This window comes from Acinonyx jubatus, chromosome B3 (assembly GCF_027475565.1).
Source record: "Acinonyx jubatus isolate Ajub_Pintada_27869175 chromosome B3, VMU_Ajub_asm_v1.0, whole genome shotgun sequence".
NCBI classification, from domain to species: Eukaryota; Metazoa; Chordata; class Mammalia; order Carnivora; family Felidae; genus Acinonyx; species Acinonyx jubatus.
The window spans coordinates 3,850,774-3,872,202 of record NC_069386.1 but is presented as its reverse complement, the minus strand read 5'-3'; the positions used below and the strand labels follow the sequence as shown (position 1 = coordinate 3,872,202).

The window sequence follows — 21,429 nt, the reverse complement described above, 5'->3', positions numbered from 1 at the left end:
CAAAACTATAATAAAACTTCCTTAGTTGAAAAAAGAAGTCTTCGGATCAGGAAACTGTTCTCAGATATGAGCCATATACCTACTGCAAGAAAGTAATCAGATACGACCTAGTATGACCTAGAACCAGGCCCACCACAGTTGTGTCACCGTAACGTGTTGTGTGTGTGTGTGACCAGTCACCGAGTGGTCTGCAAAGGTTGAAAGGAATAACACACCACTGTAACCTTCTTATCTCCAATAGGGATGAGCAGTAAGTATTGTTTTATTGTGAAATGGAGAATTAAGAAAACTGAGGGGGGAAAAATAAACACAGAATTTCTAATTTCCAAATCTAGACAGGGAAAAAAAAAAAAAGCAAACATACTCAACAGCAAAATAGATAAAGGGAATTCTTCATAAAAACATTTTTAAAAGCACAATACAGAAGTAACATAGGAAAAAGAATATGCCTAACAGCAAAAGAAACATTATTTGACTACATAAAAATACTAAGGAGTGTGGTCTGTAGGATGGAATCATCTACTTCACAGAACAACTATGGATGAAATACATAAAATAGCTATTTTTAAGTTGACAACAGCTGAGGCGGTCAGTGTTTGAGAAGGGAAATGTGTTGAGATGAAGCCATATATTTGTCACTATTTCTTCCCCTTGGGATATTTGCTGATCTGCTTCACAGGGCATAAATGCCAAACAGAAACAGGCAACCTAGAAATCATGTAATCCTCACTGGACTGAGGAGACAAACACTGGAATTTAAAGCTACCAAAGCAGCCAGACAACAATGCTGCAGAAAGGGGGTAAGAGAGGTAAGACCAACATTTTCTGCACAATTTCTCCAGGAAGTGTTTGCTGATTCCTAAGCTATGATAAGCAAGGGAAAATTATGAGACCAAGAAACCAAGCAGAAAGAAACTGCTAAGACACTAAAGATTTAACAGAAATTTCAGGGGTCTTAAAATGCTGGGGGGAGAAGTCCCCAAATATTTGAAAATTTGGCTGATATCATGGGTCATAAAGAAAAATCACCATGAAAACGAGAGAGTATTTTTTATCGAATGATAATGAAAATACATATCAAAACTTGTGAAGTGAAGGGCACCTGGGTGGCCCAGTCGGTAAGCGTCTGATGTCGGCTCAGGTCATGATCTCGCGGTCCATGATTCGAGCCCTGCACTGGGCTCTGTGCTGACAGCTCAGCTTTGGATTCTGTGTCTCTCTCTCTCTGCCCCTCCCTTGCTTGCACTCTGTCCATCTTTCTCTCTCAAAGATAAAAATAAACATTCAATAAAAAAAAAGAAAGAAAGGAAAAAAAACCCACAAAGACCGACAAAATAATCCTTAGCAAACTAAAATCAAATGAAGGAGATAATAAAAAAGCAGAAGTTAATGGAATGGAAAACATACATACAATAGAAAATATTAATAAAGCCAGAAGTCGGTTCTTAGAAAAAATTAATAAAATGTATAAACCACTAGGCAAGGCTGATCAAAGAAGATACAATATACCAATATCAGAAATGAGTATGGGAGGGGCGGGTAAGGGCTCAGTCTGTTAAGAAACCAACTCTTGATTTCGCCTCAGGTCATGATCTCACTGTTCCTGAGTTTGAGCCCACTTGGGCTCCAGGCTGACAGTGTGGAGCCTGCTTGGGATTCTCTCTCTCCCTCTGCCCCTCTGCTGCTTGCTCTTGTGCTCGCTCTAAAATAAATAAACTTAAAAAAAAAAAAGGAAAGAAATGAATATAGGGACACAATTTAGACTCCACAGATGTAGAGATAATAAAAGGATATTGTAACATTCATGTTAAAAAAATTAAAAGGCTAGAGGCAACGGTTACAAAAAGAAATAGTGCTATGCTACTCTATCTAAGAAATTGAATCTCTAATTAAAAACCTTCCACAGGGGCACCTGGCTCACTCAGTAGTGTGCAACTCTTGGTCTTGTGGTTGTGAGTTTGAGCCCCATGTTGGATGTAGAGATTACTTTAAAAAATTAAAAAAAAAAAAAAAAAAAAAAAGATCTATTAAAAATGTTCCATAAAGTAAACTCTGGATCCAGATAACTTCACTGGCAAATTTTCCTAAACATTTAAGGAAAAAAACAACACCAATCTTACACAATCTTTTCAACACTGAAAAAAACAAGCATTTGTTAAGTTTTGGATGAAACCAGCATAAATTTGGTAATCCACATCTGACAATTACAAGAAAGGAAAATTATAGACTAATTTCTCTCATGAAATAGTCATAAAAATATTTTAAAATTTAGCAAATTGGATCTGGTAACATAGGATAAAGCGTGACAACTAAGTCTACCTTACATAAGAAATCCAAAATAGGTTTAATTTGGAAAATCAGTCTAGTTCACCAAGTTAAGAAAATAAAGCAAGGAGCATCTCTCTACTTGCGAGATGGGATGCTGCCCAATATATGAACCGCTTAGTAAGGCCAATTACAAATAAGAAAGAGAAAATAAAGGGGAAAACTACTGTATCATGGAAAGATGAAGAGAAGTATTTGATAAAATTCATTATAAAACTCTTAGCAGACTAGTAACAGAGGGAAACTTGCTTAATCCAATACGAGGCACCTACAAAACATTTACAGCAAGCCTACTCTGGGGAAATAGTAAAGCTTTGTGTGTAACACTGGAATGAGACGAGATGTTCACTACCAGCACTGCTATTCACTAATATGCCAGAGGTCTTAGACCACATAATAAAGCAGGAAAAAGAAATAAAATGTCTAAGGATTAGACAGGAAGAAGTAGAATTATTACTGTTTGCAGTGGCATGATTGTACATGTAGACTATGTACAGTGATCTACAAATAAATTATTAGAATCAGTGAATTTAGCAAGTTCACTAGATACAAGGTCAATATAGAAAAATCAACTGTATTTCTATCAGTGAACAATTGATTATAACATGGAAATTTTAAAGACAATCATTTACAATAGCATTTAAAAAATGAAATATCTAGGGGCGCCTGGGTGGCTCAGTCGGTTAAACGTCCAACTTCAACTCAGGTCACGGTCTCACAGTCTATGAGTTTGAGCTCCGCATCAGGCTCTGTGCTGACAGCTCAGAGCCTGGAGCCTGCTTCGGATTCTGCATCTCCCTCTCTCTCTGCCCCTCCCCTGCTCATGCTCTGTCTCTGTAAAAACAAAAACAAAAACAAAAACAAAAACAAAAACAAAAAAAGAAATATCTAGGGGCGCCTGGGTGGCTCAGTTGGTTAAACGTCCGACTTCAGCTCAGGTCATGATGTCACGGCTTGTGGGTTTGAGCCCCGCATCGGGCTCTGTGCTGACAGCTCGGAGCCTGGAGCCTGCTTCGAATTCTGTGTCTCCCTCTCTCTCTGACCCTCCCCAACTCGTGCTCTGTCTCTCTCTCTCAAAAACATTTAAAAAAATAATTAAAAAAAAAAAAAAGTATCTAGGTTAGAATAAACCTCCCAAAAAGCACACAAGACCTCTACCAGAAAACTCAAAATATTACTAAAAGAGATTTAAAAAGACTTAGATAAATGTTGACGGATTGAAAGACTCAATATTACAAAAACATCATTAATCCCCACACCAATCTAAGTTCCAATCAAAATATGATAATTTGCGGGGTGGGGGGTGCAGGGGAGAGGTAGAAATTGACAAGGTGATTAAAAAATTTACTTATATGTGGGGCACCTGGGTAGGTCAGTCTGTTAAGCATCCGATTCTTGGTTTCAGCTCAGGTCATGATCTCATGGTTTGTGGGTTTGAGCCCCGCATCAGGCAGGCTCTGTGCTGCCAGTGTGGAGCCTGCCTGGGATTCTCTTTCCTTCTCTCTCAAAAAAATAAATAAACTTTAAAAAATACATTAATATGAAAATGCAAAAGACCAAAAATAGCCAAGATAATCTTGAAGAAGAACAAAGCTGGGGAGTTTTCACTATCAGATTTCAAGATTTGGTGTAAAACTATAGAACTAAAACTATGCAGGATTGGTACAAGAATAAACAAATGTAACAGTGGAACAGAATACAGACACTCCAGAAACAGATTCATTCACACAAAGTCACCTGATTTACAACAAAGTTGGCCCTGCAATGTATGCGAGGCAAAGATAGTTTTTTAATATATGGCTTGATAGGGAAAAAAATGAACTTTAACCTTAACTTTTTTTTTTTAATTTTATTTTTTATTTCTTAAAATTTACATCCAAATTAGTTAGCATATAGTGAAATAATGATTTCAGTAGATTCCTTAGTGCCCCTTCCCCATTTAGCCCATCCCCCCTCCCACACCCCCTTCAGTAACCTTCAGTTTGTTCTCCATATTTATGAGTCTCTTCTGTTTTGTCCCCCTCCCTGTTTTTATATATATTATTTTTGTTTCCCTTCCCTTATATGTTCATCTATTTTGTCTCTTAAAGTCCTCATATGAGTGCAGTCATGTATTTGTCTTTTTCTGACTAATTTCACTTAGCATAATACCCTCCAGTTCCATCCACGTAGGTGCAAATGGCAAGATTTGGCATGCAACGGAAATGTTTACATATGTCTCCTAAGTGACATGTACAAGAATGTTCTTAATGGCCACCAAAGAGAAACAACCCAAATGTTCAACAACAGTAAAATGCATAAATAAATCATGGCACATTCCTATGACAGATTATACAACAGTGAAAACACTACCTCAAGGATGAATCTAACAGACATAACGTTAAGAGAAAAAAGCCAGGGGTGCCTGGGTGGCTCAGTCGGTTAAGCATCCAACTCTTGATTTCGGCTCAATTCATGATCTCACAGTGGGTGAGCTGGAGCTCCACATCAGTCAGCACAGAGCCTGCTTGGAATTCTCTCTCCCTCCCTCTCTCTCTGCCCCTCCCCCACTCACTTACACACTCTCTCTTAAAGATAAACTTTAAAAAAAGAAAAAGCCATATACAAAAGAGCACATACTGTATGTATGATTTCCTTTATATTAAGTTTAAAATACAGAAGACATGAACAGACATTTCTCTAAAGAAGACACAGAGATGGCCAAGAGACACATGAAGAGGCTCAATATCACTCATCATCAGGGAGATGCAAATCAAAACTACGAGATATCACCAGAATGGCTAAAATCAACAACACAAGAAATAACAGGTGTTGGCAAAAATGTGGAGAAAAAGGAATCCTCTTGCACTGTTGATGGGAATGCAAACTGGGGCGGCCACTATGGAAAACAGTATGGAGGATCCTCAAAAAGTTAAAAATAGAACTACCCTACGATCCAGCAATCACACTACTAGGTATTTACCCAAAGAATACAAAGACTCTAATTCAAAGGGATTCATGCACCCCTATGTGTATAGCAGCATTACCTACAATAGCCAAGATATGGAAACAGCCCAAGTGTCCATCAATTGATGAATGGATGAAGAAGATGTGGTGCATATGTATGTGTACACACACACACACACAATGGAATATTAGTCATAAAAATGAATGCAATCTTACCATTTGCAATAACATGGGTGGAGCTAAAGAGTATAATGCTAAGTGAAGTTCGTCAGTCAGAGAAAGATAAATATATCGTTTCACTCATATGTGGAATTTAGGAAACGGATGATCATAAGGGTGAGAAGACAGAGGCAAACCAAGAAACTACAGAGAACACACTGATGGTTACCAGGGGGAAAGGGGTGGGAGGATGGGGTAAACGGCTGAAGGAGAGTTGGAGGCCCAGGCTGTCAGTTATGGGATGAACAAATCATGGGAATAAAAAGTAACAGCACAGGGAATATAGTCCATGACACCGTAGTAGTCTTAGGTGGTGATGGGCGGCTACACTTGCGGTGAGCATACAGCCCCGTAGAACAGAATCACCACCTGTACCCCAGAGACTAACGTAACACTTGTGCACACTACAGCCCCCACCCAAAAAAGAAGAACCTAGTGCACATATCAAAATAAATAACTAACTTACAATGTTATCTTGAAGGGCTACCAGAAGTAAAGGAAATTACACACACCTCCATGTGTCATGTGACTAGAGCTCAGTAAGTACCAGCTTCTTTCCCTCTTTTGCACAGGGAGGCTGGCTGACTGCCTGTTGGCATAGTTTCACACAGATTTTGGTCAAGTTATAGCCCTACCTGCTGCAAACTCTTCAATGGTCATCAGTGGAAACCGGATCAAGGACAGTGCTTTCCCTAGAACTTTCTGTTTGTTTCCAAAAGTCACAGGCAATTGTTGTCTTTGACATTCCGCTTCTGCCCATCGTACAACGGCTCCAAAAAGTCGACTCTCTCTAATACTAAGTGTGTCTCTTTCCAGAACGGCACAGAGTGTGTCTACAGGGAAAATACAAGAATAAATCAAATTAGGAATATTTTGATCTTTAACAAAACACCAACAAACAGACTTACATTAAGTTTTCAAATCTCAATTAAAAAAGGAGATTAGATACTTAAAACTACAGCCCCTATACTTAAAAATATTAAAGAATGAAAACAATTAAACAGCAAAGTTTTCTTTAAAACAGTGCTATAAAGTGTGGTGCCTGGGTGGCTCATTTGGTTAAGCTTCTGACTCTTGATATCGGCTCAGGTCATGACCTCACGGTTCATGAGATCAAGCCCCATGTCGGGCTCTGCACTGACAGCACAGAGCCTGCTTGGGATTCTCTCTTTTTCCCTCCCTCTGCCTCTCCCCTGCTCACGTACTTGTCTTTCTCTCTCTCTCTCAAAGTAAACATTAAAAAACAAAACAAAACAGAGTTTAGGGGACGTCTGGGTGGCTCAGTCAGGTAAGCATCCGACCTCAGCTCAGGTCATGATCTCACAGTTCGAGCCCCACGTTGTGCTCTATGTTGACAGCTAAGCCTGGAGCCTGCTTCAGATTCTGTGTCTCCCTCTCTCTTTGGCCCTCCCTCGCTCATGTGCTCTCGCTTCCTCTCAAAAATAAACGTTAAAAATTTTATTAAAAAAAAAAGAGTTTAAATAATTGCTATGAAGTTAATATTCAACTTTTTCTTTACCACACGTGGAAGCTTAGGTACAGTATCTCCTTGTATATTTGTGCCATTTATTAAGCAAACTCAAATACCCAGAGTAAGATTAATTGTAAGTCTGAGAAAAGGGCTTCAAATTAGTGACATACATAAATCTATAAAGACTACAGATGACCATTCATTCGTTCCCCAAATATTCCTTATTAAGCACTCACTGCGTGTCTGGCACTGTTCTAGACGCTAAGGATACATCACTGAATAAAAAGTTAAAAATAAATCCCTTGCCTTTATGGAGCTTACATTCTAGTGGGGGTTAACATTAAACATAAATAGATTTAACAAGTTAGATGCTAAGTGTAGGACAGACCATAGGGTGAGAGGAATCCCAAGTGCAGTTTAAAACAGGATGGCTTTGGGGCACTTGGATGGCTCAGTCGGTTGAGCATCCAACTTCAGCTCAGGTCATGATCTCACAGCTCATGAGTTCGAGCCCCACGTCGGGATCTGTGCTGACAGCTCAGAGCCTGGAGCCTGCTTCTGCTTCTGTGTCTCCCTCTCTCTCTGCCCCAACCCACTTGCATTCTGTCTCTGTCCCTCTCAAAAATAAACATTAAAAAAAAAAAATTGTTTTTAAATAAATAAATAAATAAAACAAACAAACAAACAAACAAACAGGACAGCTTGGGCAGCTCGTCTGAGCCAAGACTTGACGGGGGGTATGGGGGGGGTCAGCCAGAGGCCTAGCCAGAAGTGTTCGGGATGTCCAGTGTGACGGCTCTCCCATCAAAGTGTGCCTGGCATGTGTGAGGACCAAGCCAGGAGGCCAGTGTGGCTAGACTGCAGTGGGCAAGAGGGAAAAGTGGTAGGCGAGGAGGCCAGAAATGGAGGGAAATGGGGTACAATCTTATAGTACCCTGTCAATCATCTGGCTTTTACTCTGAGTACAAAGGAGAACGAACCCCTGGAGGATTCTGAGCTGTGACATTTTATGTTCTAGAAGGATCACGCTGGCAGCCATGTTGAGAGGAGACTCTAGTGGAGGTCAGAGTGGAAATGAGATCAGTTAGAAGGCTCCTGCTCTGATCCACATCAGAGGTGATGACGGCCTGGACCAGGAGGAAGTGGTGAGAAACCATCAGATTCAGGATATACTCTGAAGGAGGACTCAGTGTGATGTCCTAACAGACTGAATACTGGGGGTGATAGGAGTCAAGGGTAATTCCCGGGTTTATAGTCTAAGCAACGGACAGACAACAGTGGCATCAACTGAGATGGGAAAGCCTACAGAGGCGGCCTTGGGGGATGGTGAGAGGGGGATCTGGAGTTTCGTTTGGGACATGTGAAGTGTGAAATCCCTATCTGACGTCCAAGCATAAACGTCCTGCCCAGAACTCAGGCCCTCACTCAGAACCTTTCTCCTTTAATCAGAGGCAAAACTCGAATCCGCTCAGCTTTTCTACAGTAGACCAAAAGCAGGAAGTCCAGAGACAGGCCATAGAGGCCAACAGACCAGAACAAAACGACAGGCTGCACCCAAACAGAGACAGAGGAGAGAGGGAATGTGTGACAAGTAGATGGAAGTGCTTGAAAAGCATCACAGTCCAAAGAGTCTTTCTGAAGAGGAAGACTGAAAACCCAAGACAAACAAAAAACACATCAGAGGCCTGAGGGCTTCGCTAATACAATAACTGATACTCATAATAACAACACTTAATCATCACAGGATTCAAATAAAAATGAGGATGCCGTACTCACATACATTCACTATGCTTAAATTACCCAGTAATACACATCTAAGAAAAATTTATTAAAAAGAAATTCGATTCCGTAATGGTCTACACACTCATACTACATCCAAACATTTGGTCAGTATTGAACCACAGCTATCATTCGAGCAGGTGTCAGCACAGGGGCTCAACATTATGTTAAAAATGAGTAGGTTATACATAATTTTTTTTTTAAATCAAGTTTTCCCTTCTCTGGTAGCTGAGCAGATGAATACAGAGTACGGTTCCATAAAGCTTTTCCACAGGTAAATGAATGTAAACCAATATACCTCAATATTCTGTAGGATTAGGAATATACACTGCCCAAAATTAATCATTCAGTGGGAAAACAGACAACTTTGGATCCACATATCTCTACTTTGTATGCTAATAAACTTCAGTAAAGATAAACAAAGAACCTTAACATATCAGCAGGGGAAAAAACACATTATACTGGCCTTGGCATAATGTAAATTTGCTTTTTTCTATCAATGTGACACAGTACCTTCTTCCTTTAGCAAAAAGCTCTAAGAGAGAAACAGCATCTCTCTGGAGGAAGCACATCCCTCCAGAACGTATATTCAAATCCCAGAGGAGAAAAAGCTTCTCTAGAATCTAAAACTATAAAAAGAGCTCCTGGGGTGTTCTGGGTGGCTCAGTCAGTTGAGCATCTGACTCTTGATTTCAGTTCAGGTCATGATCTCATGGTTTGTGAGCTCAAGCCCTGCGTCAGGCTCTGTGCTAACAATGTGGAACCTGCTTGGGATTCTCTCTCCCTCTCTCTGACCCTACTGTGAGCTCTCTCTTTAAATAAGCAAACAAACACACATTTAAAAAAAAAAAAAAAAAAAAAAGCTCCTGAAGTATGGCCCAACCTTCCTTCTCTCAGCTCCTAGACTTCTCTTTCATCCCAATTTTTAACAAGTACACTTGAAGCAAACTGGACTATGGTGTGGAAACACACAGGTCTTCTATTGGCAGATATGTTACAATAAGAAATTACAGCTGAGAGCCCAGTAAAGATCATTAAAACAGCTAAGATTATGTTTTGTACACGTAATGCAAGACTAGATTTTAATATAAGCAATGGTGAATCAAATCAAATCAACAAATATTTCGAGTATTTACACTGCACAAGGCACCTACTTCAAGACCCCCAGGCTCCAATGGCACGCCTAACATAGGAGCTATTTACAAAACAACTTCCAGGACAAGTCGCTCAGATGCAAGCAATGCTATTTCAAACATAAACTGAATTACAAATGGAGTGACAACCCCCTAGGGGAAGAAAATTAGGATTAAGCAATGTGTCCCAGCAATGTGAGCAGTGCCTGGGGCTCTCAAACATCCAGTCAGTGGATATTATGTATAGTGGGGAGGACCCAATCTAGCCCCTGCCCTTCAGGATAATTAATGCAAGATGATTGTACATCCTTCCCGAGGTACAGTGCAATAGACAGACAAACTCACAATGGGATGTGGTTCTAACAGAATACACTAAATGTCATGGAGGAGGGCAGGGTGTCAATTCTTAAGAAAGAAGTCACTGCAGAAGTATAATTTTAGCCAAGACATTAAAAATGAGTGAGAAGTAGGGGCACCTGGGTGGCTCAATTGGTTAAGTGTCCGGCTCTTGATTTCAGCTCAGGTCATAATCTCACAGTTAGTGAGTTCGAGCCCCATTCGGCTCTACACTGACAACGCGGAGCCTGCTTAGGATTCTTTCTCTTCCTGTCTCTCGGTCCCTCCCCTGCTCATGCTCTCTCTCTCTCTCAAAATAAATAAACATGAAAAAAAAAAAAAAAAGGATGAGTGAGAACTAGCCAAGGTGGGAAGGAAAGGAAACATTCTAGACACAGTCCAGTTGGTCAACAAATACCAACTGAACAGGTACTATGTTCTACTGTCTTTAGTGTTACAAATACAGTGGTAACCCAACAAAGTCCCTGCCTTCAAAGAGTTTACAATCAGGGTGCCTGGCTGGTTCAGTTGGTAAAGCACGTGATTCTTGATCTCGGGGTTTTAAATCCAAGCCCCATGCTGGGTGTAGAGATTACGGAGAAATAAAATCTTAAAAGAAAAAAAAAGCTTACAATCTAGCTGGGGAAGGTAGATAAGCATCATAAACATACACAGACAAATACACAGACACATACAAAAATACCTACTTAAGAATTTCAGATAGTGAAACCTACTGTGAGTAAAATAAATCAGAGTAACAGAAAAGGATTGTTTAGGGGAACATGGTATCTACTTTGACTAAGGTCTGGGACAGCCTCTCTCAGGTCTCATCTAACTTGGTATCAGAATGATTAAAAGGAGGAAGCCACATACAGATTCAAGGCAAAAGGATTCCAATTCGTGGGAATAGTAAACACAAAGGCTTAAAATAGAAATAACCCTGGCTAGTGTTTATGAAACACAGTGAATAATGGGGAGAGTGAGAGAAGACAAGGTCAGGTACAGACAGAGACAGGCAGTGAGTACTGGCTGTTTACAAAACATCTGTTTTCTCTTCTTCTTGAGATGTGACTTGTAGCTCCTAGCTTCCTCTGAATTTAAGTGGGATAATGTTACTGAATCCTAGACAATGAAGTAAGAGCCAAAATGAGGGTGCCATACCGAGGCCAAAGCTTTTAAAATGTGGGTGTTTTCCCTGCCCATACTTTTTCCTGTCTACTGGCAAGACAGATAATAACATAATAATACACAACAGATAACTAATATATATTTTATGTTCATCATGATGAAGAGAATATTTAAAGCCATGGGCCTAGATTAGCTGTCTCCTCTCCTGCAATAACAACATTCAGACTCCCCGGCCTCATCAGATGGGATGTGGTTATAACAGGATACACCAAATGTATTTAATGTACGACCTGGTTTACCCTGCCTCGATCTCACACACACTTCCTCGTGGGGCTCCACCCGCTTCAAATGTCGCCCTCTCTTCACTCCCCAAATACTACCCATTCTTTAGGGCCCATGGCAGAATCTCCTGTCAAGACTTTCATAACACTACTCAATTTGAGGTAATCCCTCCATATTTTGGATTTGAAGAGTAATTACTTTCTATATGTGTAGCTTAGAAAAGGTAAAAATCCCATTTTACTGTATGTTATCCAGATTTTTCTATTAAATCTTAATTTTTACATGCTTGTTAAATGATTCTTGATTCTCCAATTAGATCATAGTTTCCTTAAGAAAAATCACATCTTACTCCTCTTCATATTTTTTTAAAATAATTTTTAAAAATGCTTGTTGGTTGGGGCTCTTGGGTGGCTTAGTCGGTTAAGTGTCCAATTTCAGCTCAGGTCATGATCTTACAGTTGGTGAGTTCAAGACCCTCAATGTCACCACAGAGGGTGTGCTGACAGCTCAGAGCCTGGAGCCTGTTTCGGATTCTGTTGTCTTCCTCTCTCTCTGCCCTCCCCCACTTGTACTCTGTCTCTCTCCCTCCCAAAAATAAACAAACATTTAAAACAACATTCGTTTACTGATTGATTGACTGACTGATTGGGCGGGGAGCTGGGGGGGGGTGGGGGCAGAGAGAGGGAAAGAGAGGATCCCAAGCAGGCTCCACCGACAGTGTGGAGCCCAATGTGGGGCTTGAACCACAAACCATGAGAACATGACCTGAGCTGAAATCAAGAGTCAGATGCTCAACTGACTGAGCCACCCAGGCGCCCCTCTTCTTTGTTTTTCTGAAATGATCCTACTATAATGCTGTGCACACGGTGCATTCGGTGAATATTTATTTATTTATTTTTGAATGTTTATTTTTGTTGAGGGGGGAAGGGTCAGAGAGAGAGGGGGACAGAGGATCAGAAGTGGGCTCTGCACCAACGACACACAGTCCCACTCAACCACTGAGCCAGCCACACAGGCACCCCAGTGAATATTTATTTGATTTGACATTTTGTAAAAGGTGATAACGTAGAATTTATCACCACAATAAAGAAAGCAAAAATTTTTAAATGTAGACTTATTTAATTTGGAAAAACCACTATTTTAAAAACAGCCCGTTCACCAGAAAGGGTGACTGTTAAGGTGTTACTGTATTTAAACCGTATGATCTGGGGGCACCTGGGAGGCTCGGTCGGTTGAACATATGCCTTCAGCTCAGGTCATGATCTCACGGTTTGCAAGTTCGAGCCCCACATCGGGCTGTCTGCTTCAGATCCTCTGTCCCCACCTCTCTCTCCTCTCCCCTGCTAGCTCTCTCTCTCTCAAAAATAAACATTACAGAAGTAAATTAAATAAACGGCACAGTTGGAATCCTGGAGGACTCACCTATATCGATATCAGTAAAGCCCTCTGCACTTATCGCATCCATCGTGCTTTTGTCTATCGTGTCCAGGCAGAGACTAGCCAGCTGAGGTTCATCAAATAATCGGGCCTAAACATACAGAGAGACAGTTATTTTATTCTCATAGTTATCTTACTTTTAGACAGTACGTATTCAGTTAATGCTGTAGTTACAATTGGTAATTATGTAAAAACACCAACTTAAAATACCATTATAATGTGTATATATTCTTAAAAGTTTCCCTTCCACAATCAGAAATGAAAAGCTAAGAGCACAAATGCTCTGCTTAGATAACAAATACACACTGATGACCTGTTATTTTCCTTTCCATCTGCTCACATACACACACTGCCTGGTTTCTTATACGTTACTTATTTTGATCCTTAACAAACGCTCTAGGTTAGATAAGGCAGACATGATTATCCCATTTTCCAGATGTGGAAACAGGCTTAGAAAGGTGTGCTGACTTGCCTAATATGATCTGGCTAGTCATGCTGCAGAGTCATTGTTAAATCCGAGTTATAGGATACCGTCACTAAGTTATATCAATTGTCAAGCATACAGTACAAACAGATCAGATTTATTTTCTTCCATTTTCTGTCTTGATGTGGGGAGAGAATGAAGTACAGGAATTTCAGAGCACGAAAGCTCTGGGAACCTAAGCAAACAGCGGGCCAACAACTGAAAAGCAAATAATAGACACACGACAATCTTATACGACAGTGACGATGATCTACAACTACATACAATAATATGAGTGAAACCCACAAACACAATGACAAACAAAAGAAGCCATAGTATAAACTGAGCAAAAACATATATACTCTATGATTCCAATAAAGCTAATCTCGGCTTTAAGAATTCAGAAGCCAAGCTTATAATACGTGATTAATCAGGATGCGTATTATAATTAAAAAAAAAAAACCAACCCAAGTTTAAAAGCCAGGCATCGGGGAGGGGGTGGGAGGATCCAAACTCAAATGAGACTCAAAAAACTGTAACACTGAAAACAGATGTGATGATAGGTGTGCCAGGGACCAAGCTTTCATTCTGGCCTAGTATCAGGTCCATTTACATTTAACAGTATGGACAAACAAGAGACGCACACAGGTACTCATGCTGGCAATAATGCAATTAATTAACCATTATTTGGCATGGCTGATGACTCTTATTTGTAAAGTAAAATTCATTTTCAAAGGATTCAATAACTCAGGTGCTACTGACCTATCACGTTAACAAACATCCCTAAACTAAAGAGTTATCTTGTGTTTTATGGGGGAGAAAAGACAGCAATAAACACACTGGAATGAATTTAAAATAGATACACACATTACAGATGATATATAACTGTACTTACATGTATAAAATATGCATATATTTTTAAGTCAGTAGAACATTTCTTAAAATTATGCAATACTCAAACATGTCTGAAAATGCTCTTCTTGAGGCCCTTGGGTGGCTCAGTCAGTTAAGCATCTGATTCTTGATTTTGGCACCGGTCGTCATCTCGTAGTTCATGGGTTCGAGCCCCGTGTTGGGCTCTGCACTGACAGTGCAGAGCCTGCTTGGGATTCTCTCTCTCTCTCTTTCTCTCTCTCTGTCCCTTCCCCACTCTCTCTCTCTCTTTCCCAAAATAAATAAACTTAAAAAAATTGTTTTTAATGTTCTTCTTAGATTATATATTGGGCTTATATTAATTTGCTTAGTCAAAATTTTCCAAAAAAATAATATAAAATTTGTATTTAGTAGAATAAAATTAACTCTATTCCTTGTTATTTTCCCTTAAAATGTTAATTTATAAATAATTTCAAATTTGCAGAAAAGATGCAAGTAAAAAGAATACCCATATACCCTTTACCCAGATTTACCTATCTAAATGTTATTTATCTAATATTTCACCTCTTTATCATTTGTGCTCTCTATACACACACAGGCGTGCGCGCGCGCGCACACACACACATTATATATATATACACACATATATGTATGCATATATATGTATATATAAGTGGGAAAATAATGTATAAGAAAACAGACAATGTATAGTGAGTGTGTGTGTATTTGAGGTGAACTATTCAAGAATAAATTACAGCACCACAGCCCTTACCCTTAAATACTTGAATATTTCTTATATAACCATAGTAATTAACTTTGATAAATAACCATACAATATTTTTATCTCATCTACTGTATTTCAGTTTTGCCAACTGACCCAATTTTTTATAACACTTTTCCTCCTAGAATAGGATCCAGTCTAGGATCACAGTCTAATGAATTTTTAAAATATGAAAAACACATTTTTATCAAATGAAATTCTAGACATTTTAACTGGCAGATATTTTAACTGGCCAACTCAACTATATTTCCAGTGTTCATGCAAAAATTGATCTTTCACTCTAAGAAAAACAATTTTTATAAAAATTATTTTATTCAGAACAGCAATATTTCAGTGACTCTTCAGTTACACAGGCAGTATCAAGTTTCCTAGGGAATCTATTGTTGCTCCTTAGAGTAAAAATACATCCTTCTCAAAATTTAGTTTGAGTCTGGCATCATCTCTGAAAAAAATATCACTTCCTAACAAGCGTCTCTTCCCGGTCTCACTCATGCTGGTACAGCACACTGGCCTCCTGTTTCAGCGTGAAGCTGGCAAAGGTCCTCTCAAGTAATTGACATGCTCAGTGCAAATGACTCACTTGGCAGGAAGAAGAACTTCACATGACAATTCGTGGGCTAATTCACATGACCCCACCAGTGAAAAATGTGCAGTAAAATTGGGTTCTCAGACCAACCACACGCTGAAAAACTCCTTTTCTTTCTCGTAGTGACAGCTGTTAACCCTTACTACTCAAAGTGTGGTCCAGAAGCACTGGCATCATCTGAAAGCTCATGAGAAATGCAGACTCTTAGGTCTCACCTTGGACCTGCGGAACTAGAAACTGTATTTTAATTGTCAGAGTTTAATTCATTGGTTTCTGAATTTTTCCATAAGCTTTTAAAATAAAAGTAATTAAGTGATCCCCTCCACATACCTTAAAACCCTCGGACGATAAAGAATCTTAGGAATATCAACTTCCATAATAGATTTTCATCACAAACTCAAAAGAGGGGGAAATGCAAGGATATGCTGCTTAACAGTTCTATGACCTTGGTCAAATTGATTCATATTTCTGCCTCTGTCTGCTTACCTGTTAAGTGGGGACAATAAGAAAACCTAGAACACCTACCCCTCCCAAAGTTACTGTAGAAGATTAAATGAACTAATGCAGACAAAGTCCTGACACACAATCACCACTCAAGACATTCTGCTATCATCCTTACTATCAGTATCACCACACCTTAAGAACGACTGGTTGAAGGCTGGGATCTTAGGTTTAGCACCTGCTGTCTAACGTGAAGTAAGATATTTACCCCTTTACACTTCCATTGCTTCAGCTTTAAAATGGGGACAACAGTAAATAGCACCACAGAGCTGCAATGCGGGCTAACTGTGATAATACACGCAAAGTGACTAGCTTAGTGTCCGGCGCACCATGTCCAGAATGGAGTTAAGCGATTATGTCCACGAGGTGACATCGGTGTGCTCTTTCTTCCCTAACCTCAAATATTTGTTGACAGATGACTGAACAAACAACAGCAACAAAAGGTGCCATCATACAATTTCCATATGACAGAACAGACGCAGAGCCGGGCAACCCGAGCTCTGGGCCCCGGCCCCAGCCAGCCTGCTGGGAGCCTTCGGGCAGGTAGTCCATTGGCCCAGGTTTGAGTTTTCCAGTTGGAAAATGAAAGAGGTGAACTAGGGGACATCTGTGACCGGTTCCAGTACTAATAGTCAACAGGATTATATATTATCAGCTTACAATTGTTTTCTCCTCATTTTAACTTGCTTACCTCTGTAAAGACCCTATCTCCAAATAAGATCACATTCTGAGGTTCTGGGAACTGGGATTTCAACACATAAATTTTGGAGAAACAATTCAACCCTTAGCACATGGTACAGGCTGGCTTGGAACTTTTTAAACAATTCATACAAGGGTATTATAACTTGGTCTAAAAAGAAAAACAAGTGATTTATTTATATCTGAAGTAAAGCTCAGATTACAGGCGTTTAACAAATGCTAAATAGTATGATATAGACTGGCTAATAGTTCCACAGATGTGTTCAGTTTGTAAAAATTCATCAGACTGAGTGCTTAAGATAATGTGTACTTTTCTGCATGTATACTATATTTAGTGGAAACTTTTAAATATCAGAGAAAGAACATTTCACATAAACCTGAAATTCTAATTCCTCCAAGCTTTCAGATTAAGTACAAAGACAGTAAACCTTGGAACTTATCTGGACTTAAAAAGTCCAGATCCAACAAAAATCTTTATTCCAGATCCAACAAAAATTGAGACAAAAGACGTCCAGAAAACCCTATGCTATCACATGCTCAATCGCAGCAGGAACAAACTGGATCCCAATTCCAATTCCAATCCTAAACATCCGTGTGACTTTGAGTCACAGTAGCCTGCTTACATAAAGCCTCAGTTTCTTACATGATACTGTATTGACTCTAATTTGTTTTTCTAAAATCATATGAATCTGATATACTTCCCTGAATGGTACCATAAAAATAATTACATATACTTTAAGTTAATCTAGAATTCTCCAGGAAATACTTAATACTCATGTAGTTATGAGGATACCGACCTTAGCTACATTTACTTACCTGAGTAAGTAACATAAAGGCATTATCTGCCCTAAGATGTTTGGTGAGAAATTCCACACAGTGTGCTTCCAAGGCTGGGACTGCATATTTCTTAGCAGTATAAAGAGTGGTCATAACTGTCTCTGGGCCAATTTGAACTTCATCTGAATACAGAAATCTGGAAAGCAAATGGGAAATTACAGAGATGGCCATTAGTATTTTAGAGAAGCAATCCACCAGCGTGAAACCTCTGAGGAATATTTTCAAAGATAATGAGCACACTGAAAAACCACCTGAAATTTACACCCAACTTTGCAGGGCTACAGGGCCTTTGCACGTACATCATCTCATTTTATTCTTACTCAGTCCTCCGTAAGGCAGTGTCTCCATTTTACAGACAAAACTGAAGTGAAGCTCACAAGACAGACTCCTCCCTCTTAAGCCAAATTTTCAGAGGTCTTTTAGCAGCTCAGGACAGGAATCGTTCACTTATCTTTCCGTCATCAAAGGATGTTCATTTAAACAAATCTTCGGATAGCTGAGGTTCATACCTCTAGGGGTCAAACATTCATGTATTTGCTGATAATGGTGTCTTGTTATTCTGGGCATCTTTTAACCTTTTATTATTATTTCCAAATTAGCAAAATGCCCACAGACGATCACTGGGGCTTTGGAGGAATAAACAATTTAATAATATCTTAAATGACCCCTGTTATGTGCTTTTGGGTATTTAGGTCCAATGTTCTCTCAAAACACTTATCAGTCCAATACTGCCTCCTCCCAGTTTGCTGCTGCTAACTGCCAGATCGCTAGATAGATCAGCTTCATAGAACTGCGAATAAAGCATACGATTCTCAGTGAAGGCCTGCGCAGTTCTTGTTGAACTATCCGGGAGCTTCTACATATCAACTCTAGGCCCCTGTTGTGGCTCCTCAGAGACCCTGCACGGACTGTCCAGTTCCCAACCACATGCAGGAAAGTCGAGGGGAGAAGTATGGCATTGAGAACAACTGCATTTGAGAGATACTAAAGACGTTACAATGCTTGTTACACGTATATTCCTGGGCCCCAAGTCCTAAAACAGGAAAACCTATTAACATCTTTCAGAACCTTCTATGCCCCGGGAGGCCGCAAAGAAGGGGGGCTCTATTTCATGTCCCTACCCTCCGGCTTTCCAGTTCCTCTCCTTTCATTCCCGTGTCCGTAGTCACCACCCAAGGCGAACCGCTAGCCCCTCACCTCCCCGCAGCCTCTCGCCACAGCCAAACACTGGCGCTCCCCTCATAGCGTCACCGAGCTTACAACTATCCCAGGTGGAGGCTGCTCGTGCTCATCCTCCTCCATAGCTCAACCTTGACAGTGAAGGCTGCTGTGTTTCAGGATTACACCATTTCAAAATACCGTATTCTTTTTTTCTGGGGCGCCTGGGGGGCTCAGTCGGTTAAGTGTCTGACTCTTGATTTCGGCTTAGGTCGTGATCTCACAGCTCCACGAGTTCGAGCCCCACTGGACTCCGCACTGACAGCACGGAGCCTGCTTGGGATTCTGTTTCTCCCTCTCTCTCCCTGCCCCTCCCCTCCTCTTTCTCTCCCCAAAATAAATAAACTTAAAAAATGTATATTTTTTTCCAAAAACCTCCTTTTAGAGACTCAAGTCAACATTCTGTATGACCCTTAGACTATTTAGCTTAAAGTTACGTGCCACACTTTGTGAAGAGCACAAGGAATTGAAAACCAAGTAAGGCACAATCACTTACAGTCAGGGGGAAAGGGATGAACAAAAGGAAGAGAGGAAATGAACATTTGTTGAGTGCCTGCCATGGGACAGGTGCCAGTTCCTGTAATCCTCCCACAAGGAAGGCAGGTGCTGTTACCTGCATTTAGAAGACGAGGAAACACAAAAGCTGTCTAACATCAACACCCCCTTTCTGCACTGTCTGCCTCCAGTGCTAGACTGTCATGCCCACCAGGTGAGCGCCGTTTTATCTGTGTGGCCTCAGGAAGAGATGGCTTGGGTCTGGGCCTGTGCCACCACCTGCCAGCCATGTGACTTTAAACAAACTACCATCAGTGGCGCTCCCTTCTGAAAAGAGAGGAGAGTGACAGTCTCCCCTTCGTAACGTGCGCATGAGGATTAGTAGAAATTATAATTCGTGAAGTGTTTTGAATAGTGCCTGACAAATACTTAGCCTCGGCAAACGTTAGCGATTTATTTTTACGTTGCTTCATTATTTTATGTCCGCTATTTTCCTGTTTTAGAAGATCTCCTTGCTGTTGTCTCCCGGCCCTTCTGTTTTTCTTCCCAGCAATCACATGCTCACACTTCTAAGAATTCTTGCTTCCCTAGTTGTCCTTTTTCACCTCCACAGCATCATGTCTGTTTTATGGATGCAAAAGTGTTAAGTCTCCAAGATGCTATTAACCCATGTTTTCAAGGTTCCTTTCCATTTCCTGAATGATCTACTTCCTCCAGGACCATCTGTTTCGGTCTTTGTCGTTGATGTTCTCGTTTTCCTCACATGTCAAACGCCCAGTGGTTGTCTCCAGTTTGGAATTCTAGTAGCAGGCTTTCTCTGCGTCTGTAGATGGGCCTGTTTTCCAGCTAACACCATCCCCCAAATGAACGGGCCAGCTGAGAGCTCTGTACGTGGGGCTTGCCGACCGGCACCTTGCATGGGAGTGGGAAAGGAGCTGGGGCAGGGGCCGCCTCACGCCACGACTCGAGGGTCCCTGAGCTGTCCCGGGCAGTTTGCTCCGTTCATTTAAAGAGGAGCCTGTCCCGAGGTCGTCATCAGCAGTTAGTCTGCAAGAGCTGGCCAAGGATGTAGTCTGTAAGCCAGTTTTAAATTTGACTCCCATGTTATAGCTCACCTTCTCATTTCCCCCCATCCTCACTACCCACCCGGGCCTCGAGGGCCTCGAACTGCGCGGGGCTGAGCCAGGGAAGGCAGCGCCCACCCCCGCAGCCCCCAGGCTCTGGACTCTGGGCTCCAGTCATCTGCTTGCTTTCATTACCAGCACACTTTCAACAGCTCTGTCCCTTTTCCACACTGTTGGCTTCCAATCCATTTCCCTTCCTCTCTTTCCATGAAGGGATTTATTCTCTTTTGTATTTTCTTACAGTCACTTGAACCGGGAGAGAGATAGAAGGCTGACTGCAAGCTCAGTTCCCCTCTTGAATTGGAAACCTATGACGTTTTAATTTTAAGGGCAAGGTAGGAAGAATCTTTACGTCTATCTGCTTTAATTTTTTTTTTTCAGGCAAAAATTACTAGAGTTACAAAATAAAGAACCGAAATGTGGGGCCTTTATTACCATTTGCCTCTGTATGTGAGTAGATTCAAACTTCAGGACACAAGTACATGGCTCTGTAAGCATCTACAAGTGGGGGCTCTGACATCTGCAAAAGTCCCCTAGAGAAATTTCTACTTGAGGGACGATCTAAAAGATGACCAGAGGGTGGGAAGAACACGCCAGGAACGAGAGAGAATTGCAGTTTTAGACTATTCTATTTGAGACACACACACACCCCGTTCAATTTGCTTTTATTAAGTTACAATTTGGTATTACACCTTCGGCTTACATCAAGGAATATTTTAAAGAAACATCTATATCCAAAAACGCGGATTAAGGACACTGTTCATTTCAGTAAAGCCTTCTTTATGAGGAAACCTCG

At 40.6% G+C, this 21,429-nt stretch overlaps 1 protein-coding gene across 1 annotated transcript in view; it reads right to left on the bottom strand.

The window, feature by feature from the left end:
- Positions 1-21,429, bottom strand: part of BTBD1 (BTB domain containing 1) — a 41,360-nt gene that overhangs the window by 11,999 nt on the left and 7,932 nt on the right. Inside the window, exons 2-4 of the mRNA XM_027068192.2 lie at positions 17,776-17,932; positions 13,042-13,147; positions 6,126-6,323 (exon numbers count right to left, since the gene is read on the bottom strand). Coding sequence (XP_026923993.1) covers positions 6,126-6,323; positions 13,042-13,147; positions 17,776-17,932 — 461 coding nt within the window. The remainder of the gene's footprint in view (positions 1-6,125; positions 6,324-13,041; positions 13,148-17,775; positions 17,933-21,429) is intronic.